This window comes from Chiloscyllium plagiosum, chromosome 4, assembly GCF_004010195.1.
Source record: "Chiloscyllium plagiosum isolate BGI_BamShark_2017 chromosome 4, ASM401019v2, whole genome shotgun sequence".
Lineage (NCBI taxonomy): Eukaryota > Metazoa > Chordata > Chondrichthyes > Orectolobiformes > Hemiscylliidae > Chiloscyllium > Chiloscyllium plagiosum.
In genome coordinates, this window is record NC_057713.1 from 82,893,851 (window position 1) to 82,917,211 (window position 23,361).

The following is a 23,361-nucleotide window of genomic DNA, read 5'->3' on the forward strand; positions in this document are numbered from 1 at the left end:
GCTATCCCTTATCAAAAATGTCACTCCCCCTTCTATCTTGCCTCCCTTTCGATCCTTCCTGTAAGATTTGTATCCTGGAACATTAAGCTGCCAGTCCTGTCCATCCCTGAGCCATGTTTCTGTAATTACTATGATATTCCCAGTCCCATGTTCCTAACCATGCCCTGAGTTCATCTGCCTTCCCTGTTAGGCCCCTTGCATTGAAATAAATGCAGTTTAATTTATTAGTCCTACCTTGTCCCTGCCTGCCCCGACTGTTTGATTCACTTCTGTTCTCAGCTGTACCCATCTCTGATCGATCTATTTCCTCACTATCTCCCTTGCTCCCACCCCCCCACCAGCTCTAGCAAATTTCCCTGCCAGTATATTAGTCCCCTTTCAATTTAGGTGCAATCCGTCCTTCTTGTACAGATCACTTCTACCTCAAAAGAGATTCCAATGATCCAAAAATGTGAATCCTTCTCCCATACATCAGCTCCTCAGCCATGCATTCATCTGCTCTATCCTCCTATTCCTGCCCTCACTAGCTCGTAACACTGGGAGTAATCCAGATATTACTACCCTTGAGGACCTCCTTTTTAAATTTCTGCCTAACTCTCTGTAATCTCCCTTCAGAATTTCAATCTTTTCCCTTCCAATGTCGTTGGTTCCAGTGTGGACAATGACCTCCTGCTCTCCCCCGTGAGAACATTCTGCACCCTCTCTGAGACATACTTGATCCTGGCACCAACAGGAAACAACACACCATTCTGCTTTTTCTCTGCTGGCCACAGAAATGTGTGTCTGTACCTCTGACTACAGAATCCCCTAACACAATTGATCTCTTGGAAGCCGCTGCCTACCTCTCTTACCCTTCCTGGAGTTAACCCATCTATGTGACTGTATCTGAGACTTCCCCTCCTTCCTATGACTGCCATCCATCACATACTGTTGCTGTTGCAAATTCCTCATCGCTTCTATCTGTCTCTCCAACCAATCCACTCGATCTGATCCCAACACAGGATTTTGAAAAAGCCCATTGAAAGTTAACTCTGGCGTCCTGGCCAGTATTTAGCCTTGCTTTGTTATATTGTCTTAGTCAATCTATATCTGCACACCTAGCAATGATAATTGAAAGGTGAAGTCAAAGGGCTAATTTTGTTATCACATCAGCAAATATTCAAATGGAAATAAAAAGAACTGTATGAGATGGTCTTTTGTTGTCACCGTAACTCGAAATGAAGGAGATTCAGTGTCCATTTATTAAGAGGGTCTCTTTTACAACAATGGAGCAGGAGCAACTCAGAGGAAATTGTTGCCTCAAAATGATTCTACTCTAAAAGAGTTTATTTTCAGTATTTGCTCTCTGACCATGTCGGAATAAACTTGATGGAAGGTCATTCACCTTGAGCCAAATGTAAGCTACCATTATGTTAGTGCTGAAAATGTGTGGCTGGAAAAGCGCAGCAGGTCAGGCAGCATCCAAGGAGCAAGAGAATCGATGTTTCGGGCATAAACCCTTCTTCAGGAAGGGCTTATGCCCGAAACGTCGATTCTCCTGCTCCTTGGATGCTGCCTGACCTGCTGCGCTTTTCCAGCAACACATTTTCAGCTCTGATCTCCAGCATCTGCAGTCCTCACTTTCTCCATTATGTTAGTGCTGTCAGGTATTCAATGGCTATGATTAAGAAGGCCTTTCTAAATAGAGAATGGGTCAACTTTAGGCAGCATTGGGGAGTTCTGCCTTTCAAACAGGATTGATTGATTGCTGCTTTGTTATTTTTCACATTTGACAAGGAACCAATAAAGCTAGACAGGAAATTTGATCTCATTACAATAATAGGATCAGAGAAAATATAATTCTCGTGGAGCAACTTGGCTTAGAGTCTTGGCAGAAAATTGTTTCCTTTCATGGCATAAAATTATGTGACCAGGATTGGAAATTCATTACTCAGGAGTAATTCATGTAATCTCAAAGTTGTTAGTGTCTACGAGAAACAGAAATGTACCATTAAACCCATTTAAAGGTGTGTGGGAGTGTTTTTTGAAGCAAGGTACATACACTTCAGAATAATTAGCTATATCTGTGACCTGCCACACACTCTGAATTTCCATAAGAAGCTAATATTTACCACATCCAGAAGACACTCTGAAATTTCAAGTCAATGGGTTAAACCCATCATGCTTTCCACTAAGACAGAATGCACAGCTGAAGTGACACATATAAGGCCTGTAAAAGCCCCAGTCGGACATGTCCTAGTTTTTGATGAAGCAGAGCTGTCAAACTGACAGACGTCCCTATTGTCATCAACTCCCTCCTCTTGTGATCTGTTCCATTTAGGCCATTAAGGGAAGGGTTGTGTTTTGATAGTATTAAATAACTGCCATTGACTGAGCATTCCTCTGGTAAATGGATAGCCAGTGGTCTCTTTATTGACTTTTAAGTTTTTGAACAGGCTTATACAAAAATAGTTTGTAACACCATTGATGGATATTGGACTGTAGCTGTTCAAAATACAAGCTAATCAAATTATCAATTTATTTAAACAAAACTAGTGCATTTAAATCCAGTTCTTAAAATAAGGCTTAACTTTTAAGCTTCCACTTTAGCTCTCCAGACAGGTATTGTCTGCATGACTAAGCATTACAATTAAACTTACTATGACATTTCATGTTGCTAGGATACAGTCATAGTTGAACTGACTTGAAAGGTTACTGCAGGAAGAAAGTTTGTCAGGTACATATTATTAACAAAGCTAGCGCTTTCAATCGTTCCTTTCAAATATGTGAGTATTTGACATAGGATGCTGCTTCTCTTACCTGACAGCAATGTTTCATTGACTTGCACACATTGGCGAAACATGGCAGGTACAAAGATTGTTCTTCCTAAGTGGGTTGTGCACAATGGGCTGTGCTATAAATCTTTAAATATTCTTTGACAAAGCATCGATGGATGAATGTTCAAGTTTTGCTTTTCACACTAGTTGCTCAAGGCAGCTCAGAGCAGTTAATCAGGAAATTGGGTTAATCATGTCATCCAACTGTAAGTAGCAACAATCAGAAGAAAGTCAAAGCAATATGATCCACTGCTGATGGCAACCAACAAAAGTAGACTTCTTGGTTGTCGACTAAATTTTACAAATGATGCACAATGTCCCAGAGTAAACTGAGCCTTGATTTTTGGGTTCTCACTTTTCTCAGCTGTTTATGAGCTCGAGCTTAGCAAGCAATCCCTTTAGAGGTCCTTTTTAACTATCATTGAAGACACATTTCAACTTCCAAAGAGTATCATATTACTTGATAGCTTACAAAAGAAAAGCACAGTAAAGTTGACTTTATACAAGTTTCTGGTGACAATCCCAAGCTATAACCAGGAAACAAACAGAAAAGAAAACTATTTTTCAATTCCTATTATTCTTGAATGATGTGTTTTTTTTTTAATGGGTACTTTCAACTTGCATGGACAAATACTTCAATCATGAAGGGCTAAAATTAGAAAAACATCAAGGTCAATGATTTTCCAACTTAAACTGCTGCCACAGTCAGCAGGCCAGCCGGCATCTCTGCAAAAAGGAAATAAGTCATTGTCCTGAATTTATGACCAGAATTCATATTGACCTGAAACATTGTTTTCCCACTTTTTTTCTAATAGCATGAATTGTTGTGGTCCCATCAAGAACCCCTGTGGAATTCCACTAGCCACCAGTTGCCATCCTAAACAAAGATCCCTTTATCTCTACTCTCTGACTTCTGCCAGTCAGCCAATCCTCTATCCACCCCAATACCTTGCCTCTAACACCATGGGCTCTTATTTGCAACCTCCTGTGTGCCAACTTGTCAAAGGTATTTTGGAATAGATCACACACTGGCTCTCATTTTTCTGACTTGCTCATTTCCTCCTCAGAAAATTCTAACCGATTTGTCATGCATGACAGTTGACGAAGCCTTGCTGATGCAGTCCTAAATTACCACCACTTCCAAGTACTATGCAATCACATCTTTAATAATGGACTCTAAAATATTATCAACAATCGAGGTCAGGCTAATCAGCCTATAGTTTCCTGTTTTCTGCCTCCTTCCTTTCTTAAACAGGGGTGGTACATTAGCCATTTCCCAGTTCTCTGGGATGCTCCAGTAATATCTGAAAGATCACCTCTCATCTGAATGCTTCTAAAATCCCCGCAGCTATCTCCTTCAGAACTCTGGTGTGGTCCAGCTAGTCTGGCTGATTTATCCACCTTCACACCTTCCGGCACCTCCTTAATGATGACAACTACACTCACCTCTGCCCCCAACTCTTGAAGTTCTGGTATATAGCTGGTGTTTTCTATGTGAAAACTGATGCAAAGTACTCATTCAGTTCCTCTCCCATTTTTTTTGTTCCCCATTTCTACTTCTCTAGCCTCTAGCCTCATTCAACCTAGTGGTTGAATATCCAGGCTTCCCTGTCTCTTACCTTTTGGAGATCTAAAAAAAACTCTTTTATCATTTCTACTTCTCTAGCCTCATTTTCCAGTGGTTGAATATCCAGTCTTCCCTGTCTCTTACCTTTTGGAGATCTAAAAAAAACTCTTTTATAGAGTTTTTATATTACTAGCTAATTTACTCTCATATTTCATCTTCTCCCCCTTACTGGTCTTTTTAGTTATCTTCTAGTTTTTAAAGGTTTCACAATCCTCCTTCTTCCCACTAATCTTCACCATGTGGTATGCTTTTTCTTTTGCTATTCTGCTGTTTGTGACTTCCCTTGTCAGCCATGGTTGTCTCATCCTCCGCTTAGAACGTTCTTCCTCCTTGGGTGAATTTCTGCTGTGCCTTCCATATTACCCCCAGAAATTCCTGCTAATGCTGCTCCACCATCTTCCCTGTTAGGTTTCCCTTCCAATCAATTCTGGACTAGCTCCTCCCTCATGTTTTACTCAATTGTAATACCGTCACATCTGATTCTAGCATCTCCCTTTCAAACTGCAGGGTGAATTCTATCATACTGTGGTCACTGCCCCCTAGGGGTTCCTTCTCCTTAAATTCTCTAATCAAGTCTGCCTCATTACACATCTCCAAACCCCAGAACTGCCTTTTCCCTAATGGGCTCTACCCCAAGCTGTTCCAAAGAAATTGTTTCATAGACATTCCACAAATTCCTTTCCTTGAGATCCACTACCAACCTGATTTTCCCAGTCCAAGAATCCCAATTCCTGGAGAAAGTTGTTGGGGAAAGGCAAGAAACTAAAGACTGTCAAGTGCCCTGGAAATTATGCCCTTCATCACATGATCTTAAAAGAATTGACTGTAGAGATAGTGAGTGCTTTAGTCGTAATCTTTCTAAATTTCCTAAATTCTGGAAAGATCTCAATAATTGGAAAATTGTGAATGTAGCAACCATGTTCATGAAAGAAGGGAGATAGAAAGTAGAAACTCTACTTAGTCTAATTAGGCTAACAAGTGTTAATGGGGGAAATGCTGGAATCCATTGTTAATGAAGTAGCAGGGCATTTTAAAAGTATATATGCTGTCACCATGGTTTTCTGAATTGGAAAACATTTTTAACTAATTTATTTGTCTACTTTTGGGACAAATCAAGCAGGCCACAAAAAGGGGAGTGAGTTGATGGACTGCATATGGGTTTTCAACAGGCATTCAGTGAGGTGCTTCATAAATGGTTCCTACACAATCTGAGAGCTCATAATGTTGGGAGCGATATGTAAGCTTGGATGGGGCATGGACTAAAATTGGATAACAGAGTCAGGATTAGTGGGATTTTTTAGGTGGCAAACAGTAACTAGGAATACCACAAGGATCAGTACTGGAACCTTCAGTATTTACAATCTACTTTAATGACTTGGGTGAAGGAACTTAGTGTATTATCGCCAAATGTGTTAACAATACAAAGATAGATGGGAAAGCAAGTTGTGAGGAGGATACATAGGGCAGAATCTTCTGCTTCTGGTGTGGCTTGAGCAATGGTAAGAGAGGTGAGAAAGTATTGTGAGAACGAAGACATTGGATTCTTAACATAGAGAAACATTTTCCCAGTTTTCCCCTCAAGTCTTAAATGGTCACTTCAGAATCTTGCCCTTGATCAATTGACGACCAAATTTCCATGCATTTGCATCTTAATTACTTGCGCTTTCCAATTCTTCTCTCCTTCACTGAAAAACTGGGCACAAATCCCCAAGGTGTTGATCAGAGCAAGACCCTGGTGACTGCAGCTCACTGAATGTGTCATACCCAGTATGTAACAGCTTCCTCAGAGCAATGTCCCTGTCTTCTCCATGGGAACCATCCTCCACAATCCTTCATTCACACAAGTTGACATTAACAAGCCACTGGCCTCACCACATCAACATGGCTGCCCTCAGACCAACCTTGACATCATTCAGCCCTTCACCATTTTACTTTGAGGGCCACTGGATCCCTATGACTTGTTTCTGCAAGGTTGCCTTATAAACAGGGACTGAGACACATCTTTTAAATAGAATCCCCACTGTGGAAACAGGCCATTCAGCCTAACAAGTCCGCACCGACCTTCCAAAGAGCATTCAACCTCGACACATCCCTCTACTCTATCCCTGTAACCCTGCATTTTCCATGACTAATCCACCTAATCTACATATCTCTGCACACAATTTTGCATGACAAATCCACCTAACCGCATATTTTTGGACAGAGAGGAAACCACAACATCCGGCAGAAACCCACACAGACACTGGGAGAACATACAAATTCCACACAGACCCGAGGCTGGAATCAAACCCGGATCCCTGGCGCTGTGAGGCAGCAATGCTAACCACTGAGCCACCATGCTGCCTCTAAATAGAGTGGTTCTACATAGATGGATTTACAAACTGTACCAGTTGCTAGGAGGCTACCAGTTGCTGTATACTTCACATTCCTTTCTTAGTGTATACCCATTTCTTGTGAGTTTATATCTAACAGGGTGTTCTATCTGATGTGGAAATGCTCAACTCCTGTGACATAAGAAACTGGACATGGTACTGAAGAATATAACAAATTTATTACGACTAACTATAATGTACATGAGTGTCTATGTGAATGTAAACTCTTAGATTACAAAAGAGAAGCATATTTCCCTAGTGTGCCATGCTTCAGTTGATCCAAAATAAGAGGAGTATATGGCCTATGTGACCTCAGGTCATGTGCTATGATACAGTGGATAATGACTGTCCCTTAATTGTATACTGACCATGAGACATAACAAATCCTCCTTTCTTCAAAAAGAAAAACATCCCATACTAATAAACATGTTTTGCCTAGGCATGTGTATGTTGGTCAGTTGAGATGTTGAGACATCAGTCTGCTGAAAGAGTTTCCGGGGGAGTTGTAAGAATGGATGAAGTTTTGGTGGATGGGATATATACAGTAGGAAAATATGAAGCTATCCAGTTTGGTAGGAAGAGTAGAAAAGCCAAACATTTTTTAAAGTGGAAAAAATACAGAGGGCCACGGTGCAGAGGGATCTGAGTGTCTTCCTACATTGAATCACGAAAAGTTAATTTGCAGGTACAATGAGTAATTAGGGCTCTCAGGAATATGGGCTTTATTGAAAGAGCCATTGAGTATAAAAGAAGGGAATCTTGTTACAACTGGACAGAGTTGGTGAGACAGTACCTGGAGTGCTGTGTAAAGTTTTGGTTTCCATATTTAAGGAGAGCCACTCTTGCCTGCAGTTCAGAGAAGGTTACTAGGTTGATTCCAAGCATGAAAAGTCTGCCTTTTGACCCATACTTACTGCATTTTAGAACAATGAGAGGGATTTTATTGAAACAAAAGGTTCTGAGGGGCTTGACAGGTAGAATGTTTCCTGTCATAGAGTTATCTAGAAGCAGGAGGCATAGTTTCAGAATAAACAATCTCCCATTGAAGGCAAATATGAGAAGGAATATTGTTTATCATTGGAATTCTGTACCTCAGCAAGCAGTGAAAGCTGAATCAATTAATATCTTCATTTAATTTTGGATTTTCAAGGGACTCCGAGGTATGACATGGGAGGAGGGGAGTGCAGGCAAGAGAATGAACTTTAAGCCGCAGTCAGATCAGGCATGATGTTATTGAATCTAAAGAAGGCTCGAGAGGCTGAATGGCCAGCTTGTGTTCCTATTTGGCATATTGTTAAGTTCTCTTTGTCCAGGCCTGAATATCTCCTTGGGCAGTGTTATTTGAGAGCATTATGTGAGGCATCTGAAGATATTTTATTAACATAATGGTGTTGTCTAAGTTATTATTGCTGTTTATTTCTTAAATACTGAAGTGACAGCAGCAATATTATAATTCAAAGAAGTGAATGTGAACACTTTGGACGGTGATGATTAATACTCGTCCCTAGGGTCAATACCATCATTACCTGCTGCCTTTAATTTAGTTACCTCTGTATGTCTCAATGCTGTACTTCTCTATAGACAGCAGGCAAAAACAGAAAAGTATCAAAAATAGGAATGGGAGAGACAATAGAGAATAACTTCTGATAGGGGAGTCCAGAACAAGGAGAATGAGCATAAAATTGGAGATGTATTGTTTAGGTAGCACTTTACAGTATAGGGGATAGTGAAAATCTAAAAAAACTCTTCCTCCACCCCAGTCCTAAAGAACTGTTGACCTTACTCTAATGTCCAATTTAAACACTGAGGTTGACTTTTGATCAGTGAATGTTGTAATCTGAGGTAACCCTCTTCGCTGTCCGCTACACCTCCAATTTTGGTGTCATCTGCAAACTTACTAACTGTACCTCTTATGCTCGCATCCCTTGCCTTTCCAAATACATGTACATCCTTTCCCTCCAGATTCCCTCCAACAACTTGCCCACCACTGAGGTCAGGACCGGTCTATAGTTCCCTGGCTTGTCTTTACCGCCCTTCTTAAACAGTGGCACCACGTTTGACAACCTCCAGTTTTCCGGCACCTCACCTGTGACTATCGAGAGGTGAGGATGTTAATCCTGTCTCATGGTTGTGGGAGTTTGCAGTGGTGGGCTTCAGACTATCCTTTCCCTCCAGATTCCCTCCAACAACTTGCCCACCACCGAGGTCAGGACCGGTCTATAGTTCCCTGGCTTGTCTTTACCACCCTTCTTAAACAGTGGCACCACGTTTGACAACCTCCAGATTTCCGGCACCTCACCTGTGACTATCGAGAGGTGAGGATGTTAATCCTGTCTCATGGTTGTGGGAGTTTGCAGTGGTGGGCTTCAGACTAAACCATCAGTTTGGGGGTTCCAGTGGGGGAAAGGCCTTCCTTGTAAGGAGAGTTGACTCCTTGTTGACCTGCTGCTCACAGCCGAATTGCACCTGCACTGTGCAACATGAAACCCTATTGTAATGTTTACTAAACAAGCAGGACCCATCTCGCTCTTTTCATTTTGTAAGCTGTTAATGGGTGGTGTCTGTTGCCTAGGGAGCCATTGAATTGGTCAATGCCAGTGTTTTGTCAGTACAGTATACATCAGTTGCGGATGATTTAAGTTCCTGATTTTCTCTTCCAGATATTCATCACCGTGAATTGTCTCAGCACTGACTTCTCCTCACAAAAGGGGGTGAAAGGACTTCCCCTGATGATACAGATCGACACCTACAGCTACAACAACCGCAGCAACAAACCCATCCACAGGGCCTACTGCCAGATCAAAGTGTTCTGTGACAAGGTGTGGTTCACAAAGCATGCTGGAAGGGGCTGCTTTTTAAAAAAAAAAGGCTTCTCAACTTCCCAGAGCATTGTTTAGGAACGACAGGTTTATTATCATTGGAAGGCTCTTGTGCAATCGCAGATACACGTCAGGAGTTCTCTTCTCAAAGGGGAAGAATGGCTTGTGTGATGATTGTCAAAATGAAATGTATGGTCGTTCTAATCCTACAGGCTGGGCGAGCCTTAAACATTTCTTAAGCATATTTTATTTGCTTGCTCAAACTAAGATACCCTTCAGCTTATCCATCTTCAATACACTATTGTACAGTAAATCCTGCACAAATATTTGAGTTTTCATAGTGGACTTTATGGAGACTAAAGTTATTTAATGAATTGGAGCAGTCAGGCTTTGTTTTGTACTTGTTGAAACAATGAGAGAGCACCATCTAGTGTTGATATTTTTGCAGTGACACAGATGCAACTCCAGTGAAGAATTCAATTAATTTTACCATCTTCAGGAGTCTTTATAATTCAAGCAAGTTGTTCCCATAATTCTGTTTCTGTGCTATACACCAGTGTAAAAATAACAACTTTTATTTGTATTAGGGCACCTTCCATATAATAAAACAGCCCAAGACATTTCACCTAAGTATTATAAAACAAAATGTGACAGTGAGCCTGTATGGGTAATACAGATTTACCCCTTTATGGGGAACCTAGAGCTTGTGGGTATACCCTAACCCTGTTGTAGTTTCAGAATAAAAGGCCAGCCATTTAAGATGAAAATAAAGAATTTCTTCTCCCACAAGGTTGGTGATCTTTGAAATTCTTGACCTCATAAAGCTTCGTAGGCTGAATCATTGAACATATTCAGGGCTGAATGGACAGGTCTTTGGTCTAAAAGAGAGTCAGAGTTAGTGTGCAAGTGTGGTTGGGTCAGGCAGAAAAGGGAAGTGAAATGCACTCAACCATGATCTTGTTGAATGGCCAAACAGGTTCAAAAGGGTGAATGCCCTGCTCCTAATCCTATTTTTGCATTATATGTTCCAATAAATGTGCCTTCTAATATTTTTTTATCAGCTCATTATCAGTGCATGATTGAAATTCCTTACTCTCAACCATACCCTTTCTTTTTTGCAATAGTTTAGGCAGGAGGCAGAAATTAGCAAGAGGCTTCTTTGGTCTTTTCTTTAATTGGTATGAAATGTCACAGAGCTGTCAGTATTCAATGAGGCTCTCTCAGCTGCATTTTACTGTGCCCCCAAATTTGTTGGGTTGTTCCTGCCAATGGGTAAATGGATGGTAGTGGAGAAATGGGAGGTTAGCTGATGGATATGTCTCTGCAAGTAAATCGTTGATTGGATCTTCCTTGCTGGACTGCATATTGAACTTTGGCACCAATAACCCCGAAACATCAATGAAAACTAGTGTTGATTGCCTAATCCACTATCTCCTGAATGGTCCATTGAATATTTCTCTTAGTGGTTGTTTATAAATCACTTCAAAAGTCATATTGTGGGATTGAAATTATATGGCAGGTGTGTAAGGCATAGAGAACAGAAGTAGGCCATTCAGCCCATCATGTCTGCCCAGCCACTGAGGGAGATCATGGCTGGCCTGATAATCTTCAACTCCATTTTCCACCTTTATCCCTTTACAGATAAAGAAAACTCTCCAACTCAGCCTTGAATATACCTCATGAGCTTACCTCTTCAGCTCTCTGCAGTGAGGAATTCCACAGATCCACTACCCTCAGATCTCTGTCTTAAAAGTGTGACTCATTATTTTTGAACTAATTTGCTTTTTATGACAGTACAACAGCTTTTGTGGTTACCTTTTCTAATGGTAGGCACAACCTATCTGATTCTTGTTAACGAATCCTCACTGTGGGATGTGAAATGATGATCCTTGAGTTGCTAATCCAATGCACTAACCAATAGACTACTGTATATATTAATTCATTCATTCCATTGCAAGTACTGGCTCATTCCTAGCTTTTGCTGTAGTTGCCAGGCTCAAGTGAACCACTTTTGAGAAGAGGAATAATTCAAGAATTTGATTCTTAAAATAAGTCTCTATACTTTAGATCCAAATAGAGCCTGTGGCTTGGTACTCATTGCCTTACCGTTGTTGTCCAGAGATTTCTATCAGATCCTTTCTCTGCAGGGAGCGGAGAGGAAAATCCGAGATGAAGAGCGGAAACAGAACCGGAAGAAAGGAAAAGTTGCGGGAACAGCAAATCAAGTAAACCCTTGTAAGCCAATTCAGTCATGAATTTTGTTTTATTTTGACTTGAAAAGGTATTTTTTAATAGCTTTATTCCTTTGGAATAATCATATGTTTCCTCCCTGTATTCAGCATCAGAAGGTAAACTGAACAGTGCAACCTTGCAGAAGAGGAATGATGCTACTTTCTTCAAGACAATGACTGACCTGGAATCCCAGCCAGTGCTCTTCATACCAGACATTCACTTTGGGAACCTGCAGAGGAGTGGGCAGGTAAAAGCAATTGCCCCTGTATCCCCTGAGAAGCACAGTCATCAGCGAGCATCTTCGTTTTTAAAGAATGGAGCAGTATTGCTTACTTAATTTCTGCATTTATATTTCTCCAGTTGTCTTTCCCTTTCCCTGTGCGGTGGAATTGGTTGGCTGATAATGTCAGGGTTTGAAGATATTTTAATCTATATATAATGTGACAATGGAGATATAACACAATAATGCTGTGAACCGGTGAAGTGTTTGTTTGGGAGAGGAGTAAGGGGTGGAATGTCAAGTTAAGAATCACTCTGGTTATTGTGGTTCCTGAGCTTTTATCAACTTCTGTTCATGATTGGAAAAGTCAATCATTGCCTGTTTGCAAAGTACTGTTTTTAAAAGTGCCACACTCCACAGGCACATGCCTTTTGAATAAGCTAATGTGTTTATTGTTCCTATGCAGACACCTTCTTCTTAAAATCATCTTTTTCAGAATAGACTGTATTTTTTCTATGTCTGGTGGAATGGATAAAGAGGGCTAAGTGGATAGTGTTTTGCCCTGGGTCCTGTGATTAACAGGAGTCCAGGGGAAAGGATGAAGAATTTGAATAATAAATAGCATTTCTGTGCTAGTTAGCCTTTTGTTTAAAAAAAAAACCCTAGTGTAGTGGACAGAGCTGAAGAAGTGTGTGTGTGTGTGTGTGTGTGTATACACACATGTACTTTCCACCTTCCACTTCAGCAAGTGCTGTGCCTATGATTCTGGTCAGAGGAGGACTGTCCTCATGTTTATTAAGGAAGGATTAAAAAAGACAATTTAATCCATGAAATCAGTCCATTTGCCAGTAAGGGCTAAGCATTTACTAGAGACTCCTTTTTCATGATTGGTTTCTCTATGCACTCTGTGCCATAATTGGCTGCACTCGGGCAAAACTAACCTGAGGATTTCCTGCTATTTAAGCAGGGAAGTAAGTTGGTTGATTCATTGAGCCACAAAGGACTAGAATGTTTCTTTACCTGTCAGAGAATTGGGTGCTGTTACTCCTACTCGCCCATCATCCCAGGCCTCTTCCACTACCCCTGCTCCAGTTTCCTGCCAATTCTCAATTCTCCTCCAAGCTCCTCAGGATTGAAGTATGTTTCCTGGACTCACTCCCCTGAGGACTGAGGTGACCTGTCCAGTGAACTGATGTTGCACAGTTCACTCACATCCATTATAAAGGAGCTCAGTAATGAGGGAGCATCGAGTCATTCCTACATTGCTGGCCCATTTCCCTTTGTACATTTTAAAGGGGAGGAGGGATTGCAACACACACAGTCTTTTGGGGAAATGTTGTTTGTGAAGAGCAAAAAGCCATGTTACATTCTCACCTTCTGCCACATTTTGAGATGTTTTGCCTTGTCTTGCTATTGTCATATACCAAAACCAGAAGGACCATATACTAGTCTTCTTTAAATATAATATGGATTCGAAAGGTTTTAAATAAAATGGCTGATAGTCTCAAAATGAGTGTTTGTTATATGTGTGCAAGAATGCTAAACCTGAGTGGATGATATCTGCCTGCACATTAATTATTGGAAGACTTTAAAAATTAATTTCTAGGATGTGGGTGTTACTGGGTGGCCCAGCATTGATTGCCTTTCCCTAATTACACTTGAGAAAGTGATGGTAGCCACTGTTTTGAATCACTGCAGATACAACTTAAGTGCGATTGGGAAAGAATTCTGGGGGTATGATGTGGTGACAGTGACCAGTATACCAATGAACCGTTCTGATGAAAAGTCATTGACCTGAAATATTAACTCTACATGGAACTGCCTATCTGCTCAATTTCTCCAGCATTATTTGTTTTAGTGCCAAGCAAGTTTGGGTGTGACACGAAGGGGAAATTTTGTGTGATAGTGTTTATGTGTGCCATCTGCTGTCGCTGTTCTCAGTGGTAGAGGTTGCAGGTTTGAATGTTGCTCACGAAGGAAGCTTGGCAAGTTGCTGTACTTTCATTTATATCTGGTGCACTCTGCTGCCACTGTGCACTGGTGGTGGAGGAGTGAATGCTTGAGATGGCCTGACAAACAAGATGCTGAGCTGCTTGAGTGTTGTTGGAGCTGCACTCATCCAGGCAAGTGGGGAGGATTCTGTCACACTCCTGATTCATGCCTTTGTGGATGGTGGACAGGCTTTGGGGGAGTCAGGGGGTGAATTCCTTACTGCAGGATTCCCAGCCTCTGAATTGTGTAAACCTGTAAAAGTGAAGTGGAGCCAGTAACGTGCATGCTCAATTGTTAGAAAATAGCAAGAGGGTGAACTACAAAGGCTCAAAGTAGTGACATTTATAAGAAAAGACAGATCTGGAAATTATGAATGGTGAGGAGGTTTCAAGCTGATCTGTGCAATCTTGGAAATTTACTTCTACTTTAGTACAAAGACAGATTTCCCTTTGGTCAGGTTTCTGAAATTATGTTCTTTCTTTTTGTAGATGTACAGTGTCACCACTGATGACATGGAGAGAGAAGGGTGAGCCTTTGATTTGTTTTTGTGTATATTCTTCTGTCTGCAAGTTAAAGTTGCTGAGCTCCGGAGAATTTCAGCAATCTGAGCCGAAGGTTTGCAACAGTATCTGAATAACAAGATAAAATTTAACTAATTGCTAAAAATGAAAGATGCCCAGGCCATTATGGAGACTAGAAATAACACTACTATGTGGGATTCCAGAATTTATAAGTATCTGTGAGAAAGACAGTCACGAATGTGAACACTTCCAGACCAGTGGTCTCTTAAATGGCTTATTGCAATGAATGGGCAGAATTTTCCCTTCCGGTGGATGGTAGCGGGGGGAGATGCTCGGTGTATTCCTAGCCAATGGAAGGTGATGCTTATTACGTTTCTAGCCAGTGGAAGGGGTATCACTGTGGTCCCTGCCGCTGGTGGAGAATGTGTTCCCAACCAGTGGAAGTGGGTAAAGAGTGGGGGGAGGGGGGGGGGATACTCAGTGTATTCCCAGCCAGTGGAGGTGGGTAAAGGGGGTTTACTCAGTGTATTCCCCGTTAGTGGACATGTGCTCATTGTTCAGGTTGGCCTCTGGGTTTGGGGCATGATTCGAAAGTGGGACCCTATCAATCTGGCAGGAAAGCAGTTGAAGTGATTTTAAAAAAAAAGACAGCTGCACGTCTTTTCAGCTGTGAATTCCTTCTTTCCCAATGCTGCCTGGTTTCCACACTGCACCTGTACCTGCACCTCACCTGGCACAGCAAGGAGAGCTTCTTCAGAGAAACTGACAACCTGGGAAGGCTTTGATCAGTTACAATGAAGAGCTTCAGTCATATCGGGATGATGCACTGCTGTTCAAAGCACTTCTCTCAGAGTGCTGTCACTGACTGACAGGTGAGTGCCAATCTCTTGGCAACCATTTCACCTGCCTGGCCCCTCCCTGCCAACAGCATGCTCCATATCCACCTCCGCTGGAAAGAGGTGAGACTGGGGACCTGGATGTTAGAGTCAAGGCCAATGATGTGCCAAGAAACCAGCCCATACTTATCAAATTGTTAAAAGCTGACAGATGAGTTACGAGTGGGACTGACATGTTAGTCCCCACCTATTATGCTTACACCCTCACAGTATTAAGTCATGAAGGGAAGAAATATGCTTCCTTGGTAATTAAATGCACATTCAGTGTCAATTGTAAAGAAATCAAAACAGGGACTCTGCAGTTGAAACAGTGCAAGCTGTTTTTCTTCACCAAATGATAAGTGCATGCAATGAATTGCTTGACAGCTATCGTTTAACATGATAGCAACGAATTAAAAGTTGTTCAGGGTACTACGACAGTACACTGAGTACAGGAAGTAAGAAGGACCAAATGATCTTCCCTATTTCATTCTCATTTTGTGTGAAGGTCATGTTGTCATTACATGAACATTTAATGTTTGCATATAACTGAATGTTGTTCCATGGTGGACTTGGGATTTTTGTGTGTTTTCTTTCGCAGTGTCCTTGTAAAAAGGTTGTTCCGATCATTAGAAGATGAGTATCCCCCAACGGCTGCCAAACAAATAAGAGAGGATATCCATAAAAAAGGTGCTTTCCTGACCTCCATCGTTATCTTCTTTTGAGATTAAAATGGTGCTGTGGGGATCTTGTATCAGGGTTACCTGTGGAAGTTGCCAAAATATCACCACACAGCAAATATGATGTTGTGATCCATTGAACTGCATTTATTTGGGGAGCAAAGTTATCAAACTGCACTGAGTTTTGCCAGGTCGTGGTGTTACATCTATGAATCGCAGACATGGTTCTCTGTGAACGTTGGGCCGAAGGGCCTGTTTCCACACTGTAATCTAATCTAATTCAGTTATCAAACTGCACTGAGTTTTGCCAGGTCGTGGTGTTACATCTATGAATCGCAGACATGGTTCTCTGTGAACTTTGACAACAGCCACTTGAGAAATTTTAAACTACATTTTTTGCACTTTACATGCGGTTCTCACAAGTATCTTGCACAACCTTCAGCAAAGATCTATGGTAAATCAGTAGCCATTATGGCCTAACCTTTAACAATCTACGAACAAGACTTCCTTTTGAACTGGGATGATCTGATCATTTAAAACTGTCAGTAACCTTCCAAAATAGTTAATCAGCCATTGGCTTGCTGCATTCCAATCCAATCGCTGTTTGATGCAGTTGTTCTTTCAGAATTGCTAAAATAGAAGTTCTGAAATGAATGACAGTTACTCTATTATCACAATTTTGTTTTTAAACATGAGAGATATTAATTGTATTCATGAAGTTGTTTTAAGTATTTGTTTTCCAGAAGGTTGACCAAAGGATAGCTTAGTTAGATAAGGAAAGGATTGGTCTTCTTTTCAAAACATTTTGCTGCAGCACATGATAGGACAGGGATAGATTTGCTTCAAATTAGCACTTCAAAGACAAGGAGAAGCTGCAGCTAGGTTGTTACACTGAAACCTAAGGAGGGGTAAACGGTTTGGGATGTGGGAGCTCAGCTGCAGGAGAGGAAGGAAGTAGAGGAAAAGATCTGAGAGTGGAGCTGAGGGAGAAGAGGGGAAACAAATTAAGGTCAGAAGTAGAGATCATTCTTGTTAGCCCTGTAGATTAGCTAATAGATTAGGCAACAAAGCACATGTGGAATTATGGGAGTGACTGTCCAGCATTATACCCTTTGGGAGCTCGGAACAAGCTTTGTGTGGAGAATGTGAGATGAGATTTTTGGTCTGGAGCTGGCAGCTTCTGTTGCATGTGGTGGTCTGATGATCTGGTTCCAATATAATTGTTGTTATCCAAGACTCGGATCTCTTAAGACTCACTGGCCTGGATTTTCCGGAGTGTGTGTTGTGAAATTTCCAATGGAGTCTCCTGGAAGGATTAGTGATGTCGTCGCATATGACTTAATTGTATTTGACTTTGGAATGTATTCAAGCCCCTGTAGGAGATATTGATATTCAGTTGGATATCTAACGAGCATTGGAATATCGTGCATGTTGTTAAGAAGGAAATAATCCGTTCCCTTCAAGGACAGAAAATGGGGGAGATACTAAATGAATATTTTGCATCAGTATTTACTGTGGAAAAGGACATGGAAGATATAGACTGTCGGGAAATAGATGGTGACATCTTGCAAAATATCCAGATATACAGAGGAGGAAGTGCTGGATGTCTTGAAATGGTTAAAGGTGGATAAATCCCCAGGACCTGATCAGTTGTGCCCGAGAACACTGTGGGAAGCTAGAGAAGTGATTGTTGGGCCTCTTGCTGAGATATTCGTATCATCGATAGTCACAGGTGAGGTGCCGGAAGACTGGAGGTTGGCAAACGTGGTGCCAACTGTTTAAGAAGGGTGGTAAAGATGAGCCAGGGAACTATAGACCAGTGAGTCTGACGTCGGTGGTGGGCAAGTTGTTGGAGGGAATCCTGAGGGACAGGATGTACATGTACGTGGGATAGTCAACATGGCTTTGTGCGTGGGAAATCATGTCTCACAAACTTGATTGTTACTTCTTCATGTCTGTCTTCTACTTTTGAGAGGGTGGTGGTGGAGGGTTGTTTTTCAGACTGGAGGCCTGTGATCAGTGGAGTGCCACAAGGATTGGTGCTGGGCCCTCTAATTTTTGTCATTTACATAAATGATTTGGATGCGAGCATAAGAGGTACAGTTAGTAAGTTTGCAGATGACACCAAAATTGGTGGTGTAGTGGTCAGCAAAGAAGGTTACCTCAGATTACAACAGGATCTGGACCAGATGGGCCAATAGGCTGAGAAGTGGCAGATGCAGTTTAATTCAGATAAATGCGAGGTGCTGGATTTTGGGAAAGCAAATCTTAGCAGGACTTACCATTAAGTATATAAGGTCCTCGGGAGTGTTGCTGAACAAAGAGACCTTAGAGTGCAGGTTCATAGCGCCTTGAAAGTGCAGTCGCAGGTAGATAGGATAGTGAAGAAGGCGTTTCGTATGCTTTCCTTTATTGGTCAGAGCATTGAGTACAAGGAGTTGAGAGGTCATGTTGCAGCTGTACAGGACATTGCTTAGGCTGCTGTTGGAATATTGCGTGCAATTCTGGTCTCCTTCCTATCGGAAAGATGTTGTGAAACTTGAAAGGGTTCACAAAAGATTTACAAGGATGTTGCCAGGGTTGGAGGATCTGAGCTACAGGGAGAGGCAGAACAGGCTGGGGCTGTTTTCCCTGGAGCGTCGTAGGCTGAGAGCTGATTTTATAGAGGTTTACAAAATTATGAGGGGCATGGATAGGATAAATAGATAAAGTCTTTTGTCTGGGGTCGGGGAGTCCAGAATTAGAGGGCATAGGTTTAGGGTGAGAGGGGAAATATATAAAAGAGATCTACGGGCAACATTTTCACGCAGAGGGTGGCACGTGTATGGAATGAGCTGCCAGAGGACGTGGGGGAGGCTGATACAATTACAACATGTAAGAGTCATTTGGATGGGTATATGAATAGGAAGGGTTTGGAGGGATATGGGCCGGGTGCTGGCAGGTGGGACTAGATTGGGTTGGGATATCTGGCCGGCATGGACGGGTTGGACCGAAGGGTCTGTTTCCATGCTCTACATCTCTATGACTCTATAACTCTGTGACCTGCCTTAGTTCACAATGTCTTTCTGAAGTCACATTCTGATGCAGGCATCTGTTTTCTCTTAAGTACATTATGTACTCATTAACAATAGTTTTATACAAGCTCATTAATAATGCTGGAAATATGAAATAAAAACTAGAAATGCTCAAAAAAACCTGGTAGACCTGATGGCATCTAGATTAGATTACATTACAGTGTGGAAACAGGCCCTTCGGCCCAACAAGTCCACACCGACCCGCCGAAGCGAAACCTACCCATACCCCTACATTTACCCCTTACCTAACACTACGGGCAATTTAGCATGGCCAATTCACCTGACCTGCACATCTTTGGACTGTGGGTGGAAACCGGAGCACCCGGAGGAAACCCACACAGACACGGGGAGAACGTGCAAACTCCACACAGTCAGTCGCCTGAGGCGGGAAATGAACCCGGGTCTCTGGCGCTGTGAGGCAGCAGTGCTAACCACTGTGCCACTGTGCTGCCCCCTAAAAGAAACTGCAGCAAGAGAAACTGAATTTGAATTCAGTAACTATTTGGAATTAAGAGTCTAATGATGACCATGAATCCAGGAAGCTCCCATCCTTGCCTGGTCTGACCTACATGTAACTCCAGATCCCTTGGTTGACTCTTAACTGCCCTCTGAGCAATTAGGGATTGGTAATAAATGCTGGCCTCGCCAGGGATGCCTTCATCGCATGAATGAATTTAAAAAAAAGCTGTGACTTCAGAACTGAAGGAAAGTAGAAACATTTCGGGTTTTATGTTGTTGAGAAAGGGAGTGGATAAAGTAGGACCAAAACGAAATGTCAAGGCTAGGTTGCCCTGCAGGAGAGGTTAAGTAACAAAAGTGTAATGGAAGAAAGGGCAAAATGAATGGTGATTGTACAGTGAACATAAAAAAGGCTAATCCAGAGGGAGTGTTAATTGTAGAATAATGGACAACTGTGTCTGAAAGCAAGCACATGAAAACAATTGTTACACTGTCTTCCATTTTGACTTTTTTTTAAAAACCAAGTATCAGAGTTGATGATCTGAAGTTGCTGGGTCCAGAAGGCTGTAATTGGAAGATTTGAGGTGTTGTTCCTCAAGCTTGTGTAGAGCTTTGCTGAAATCTACAGGGGGCCAAGGTGGAGAATTGAGCCAGCGAAACTGGCAAAATGGAACAAAGGCCTTCGAGGAAATGGGGGAATGAGCAAATGTAATCAAGATGGTTGTGGGAGTCAGGATTTATAGCATTAATGAAGGGTCAATCCCAGAACTGCAGTCCATGAAATCAAGAGACAGGCCAATCGGGTGAATGGGAGAGAAAGGTGGAACTTGGAAGTGAATTGACAAACCTTTCCATTTTCAGTTGAGAGTAGAAAGTGGCACTGATAGAGTCACCAATGTACCACAATAAGTTTGGAGAAATTCAGCCTGAATGGAACTAGAACACACCTCACAAAGTTGGGGTAGAACTGGCAGGGGACCCCAGCCAAAGAATTGAACACTGAATCAAAGATGATAGAAAAAGTGCTCAAGGTAGTGTTTATATCCACTAACCAAACACAGACCAGAGCTTTCTTCATCTCCAATTTTCTTTGTCCATTTAATTCCATCTCTGATCTACTTACTCATAATGACATCCGGAAGCTCTTGCAAGCTCCACTTTATTTAATTTCCTCAACAGCTGTCCTATGGCTTTCTAAAGGCAAACAGTTTCATTGCCACAAGCTTTGATTACATTCATCAGGATGATGTGCTGTTTGTCTAATGTCCTGAGGGGTTGAGGTATAGTTCTGCGGGTACCAGCTGCTCTCCAGCATCTGACACAGGGGGCAAGAATTCCATTCTGGTTGGCTGTTTCCAGCTCATTGTCTGCGGGGAACATGAATTACATTAATCAATTCCATGAATAGCCCAACCTGTCCATAAGGTTCAGTCAAACATCTGCCGCCAAACTGGATTAGCCCCCTGCTTTCTTCTGCAGCCAGGGTCACAACTGTGTGTTTGCCACCTCCCTCCCTGCCGAATGTCTCTTCACTAATTCTTCCTGCTGCCACTACGTCTCTTTATCTACACATTCCTTTCTGAACTCTCTCCAACAATTGCTTCTCACACTTTTCACCACTCAGTCCTGTCATCACCACTCTCTTAGAGTCACAGAGTCATTGAGATGTACAGCACAGAAACAGACCCTTCGGTCCAACCCGTCCATGCTGACCAGATATCCCAACCCAATCTAGTCCCACCTGCCAGCACCCGGCCCATATCCCTCCAAACCCTTCCTATTCATATACCCATCCAGATGCCTTTTAAATGTTGTATTTGTAGTAGCCCCCACCACTTCCTTCGGCAGCTCATTCCATACATGTACCACCCTCTGCATGAAAACGTTGCCCCTTACGTCCCTTTTATATCTTATCCTTCCACCCTAAACCTATGCCATCTAGTTCTGGACTCCCCCATCCCAGGGAAAAGACTGTCTATTTATCCTATCCATGCCCCTCATGATTTTATAAACCTCCGCTCCAGGGAAAACAGCCCAAGCCTAATCAACCTCTCCCTATAGCTCAAATCCTCTAACCCTGGCAACATCTTTTCTGAACCCTTTCAAGTTTCACAACATCTTTCCGATAGGAAGGAGACCAAAATTGCATTCAATATTCCAACAGTGGCCGAACCAATGTCCTATAGAGCCGCAACGTGACCTCCCAACTCCTGTACTCAATACTCTGACCAATAAAGGAAAGCATACCTAACGCCTTCACTATCCTATCTACTGCGACTCCATTTTCAAGGAGCTGTGAAACTGCACTCCAAGGTCTCTATGTTCAGCAACACTCCTGAGGACCTTACCATTAAGTGTATTAGTCCTGCTAAGATTAGCTTTCCAAAAATGCAGCACCTTGCATTTATCGAAATTAAACTCCCATCTGCCACGTCTCAGCCCATTGGCCCATCTGATCAAGATCCCATTAATCTGAGGTAAACTTCTTCACTGTCCACTACACCTCCCATGTTGGTGTCATCTGCAAACTTCCTAACTATACCTGTTATGCTCCCATCCAAACCATTTATATAAATGATGAAAAGTAGTGGATCCAGCACTGATCCTTGTGGCTCTCCACTGGTCACAGGCCTCCAGTCTGAAAAACAACCCTCCACCACCACCCTCTATCTTCTACCTTTGAGCCAGTTCTGTATCCAAATGGCTAGTTCTCCCTGTATTCCATGAGATCTAACCTTGCTAATCAGTCTCCCATGGGGACCCATGTTTGACACCTTACTGAAGTCCACATAGATCATATCCACTGCTCTGCCCTCATCAATCCTCTTTGAGTTTTTTGAAGAAGTAACAATCAAGTTTGTGAGACATGATTTCCCATACACAAAGCCATGTTGACTATCCCTAATCAGTGCTTGCCTTTCCAAATATGTGCAAATCCTGTCCCTCAGGATTCCCTCCAACAACTTTCCCACCACCGATGTCAGGCTCACTGGTCTATAGTTCCCTGGCTTGTCCTTACCACTCTTCTTAAACAGGGCCATCACGTTAGCCAACCTCCAGTCTTCCAGCACCTCACCTGTGACTATTGATGATACAAATATCTCAGTAAGAAGCCCGCAAACACTTCCCTAGCTTCCCACAAAATTCTGGGGTACGGCTGATCAGGTACTGGGGATTTATCCACATTTATGCATTTCATGACATCTAGCACTTCCTCCTCTGTAATATGCGCGTTTTTCAAGATTTCACCATCTATTACCCCACATTCTATATCATCCATGTCCTTTTCCACAGTAAATACTGGTGCAAAATACTCGTTTAGTATTTCCCCTATCTCCTGAGGCTCCACACAAAGGCCACCTTGCTGATCTTTTAGGGGCCCTATTCTCTCCCTAGTTACCCTCTTGTCCTTAATGTATTTGTAAAAACCTTATGGATTCTCCTTAACTCTATTTGCCAAAGCTATCTCATGTCCCTTTTTGCCCTCCTGATTTCCCTCTAAAGCATACTCTTACTGCCTTTATACTCTTCTAAGGATTCACTCGATCTATCCTGTCTATACTTGACATATGCTTCCTTCTTTTTCTTAAGCAAACTCTCAATTTCTTTAGTCATCCAGCATTCCCTATACCTACCAGCCTTTCCTTTCACCCTGACAGGAATATACTGTTTCT

At 42.1% G+C, this 23,361-nt stretch overlaps 1 protein-coding gene across 1 annotated transcript in view; it reads left to right on the top strand.

The window, feature by feature from the left end:
• LOC122549157 (grainyhead-like protein 2 homolog) overlaps window positions 1-23,361 on the top strand; it is a 153,539-nt gene that overhangs the window by 121,598 nt on the left and 8,580 nt on the right. Inside the window, exons 9-13 of the mRNA XM_043688500.1 lie at window positions 9,476-9,634; window positions 11,782-11,869; window positions 11,974-12,113; window positions 14,567-14,604; window positions 16,076-16,164. Coding sequence (XP_043544435.1) covers window positions 9,476-9,634; window positions 11,782-11,869; window positions 11,974-12,113; window positions 14,567-14,604; window positions 16,076-16,164 — 514 coding nt within the window. The remainder of the gene's footprint in view (window positions 1-9,475; window positions 9,635-11,781; window positions 11,870-11,973; window positions 12,114-14,566; window positions 14,605-16,075; window positions 16,165-23,361) is intronic.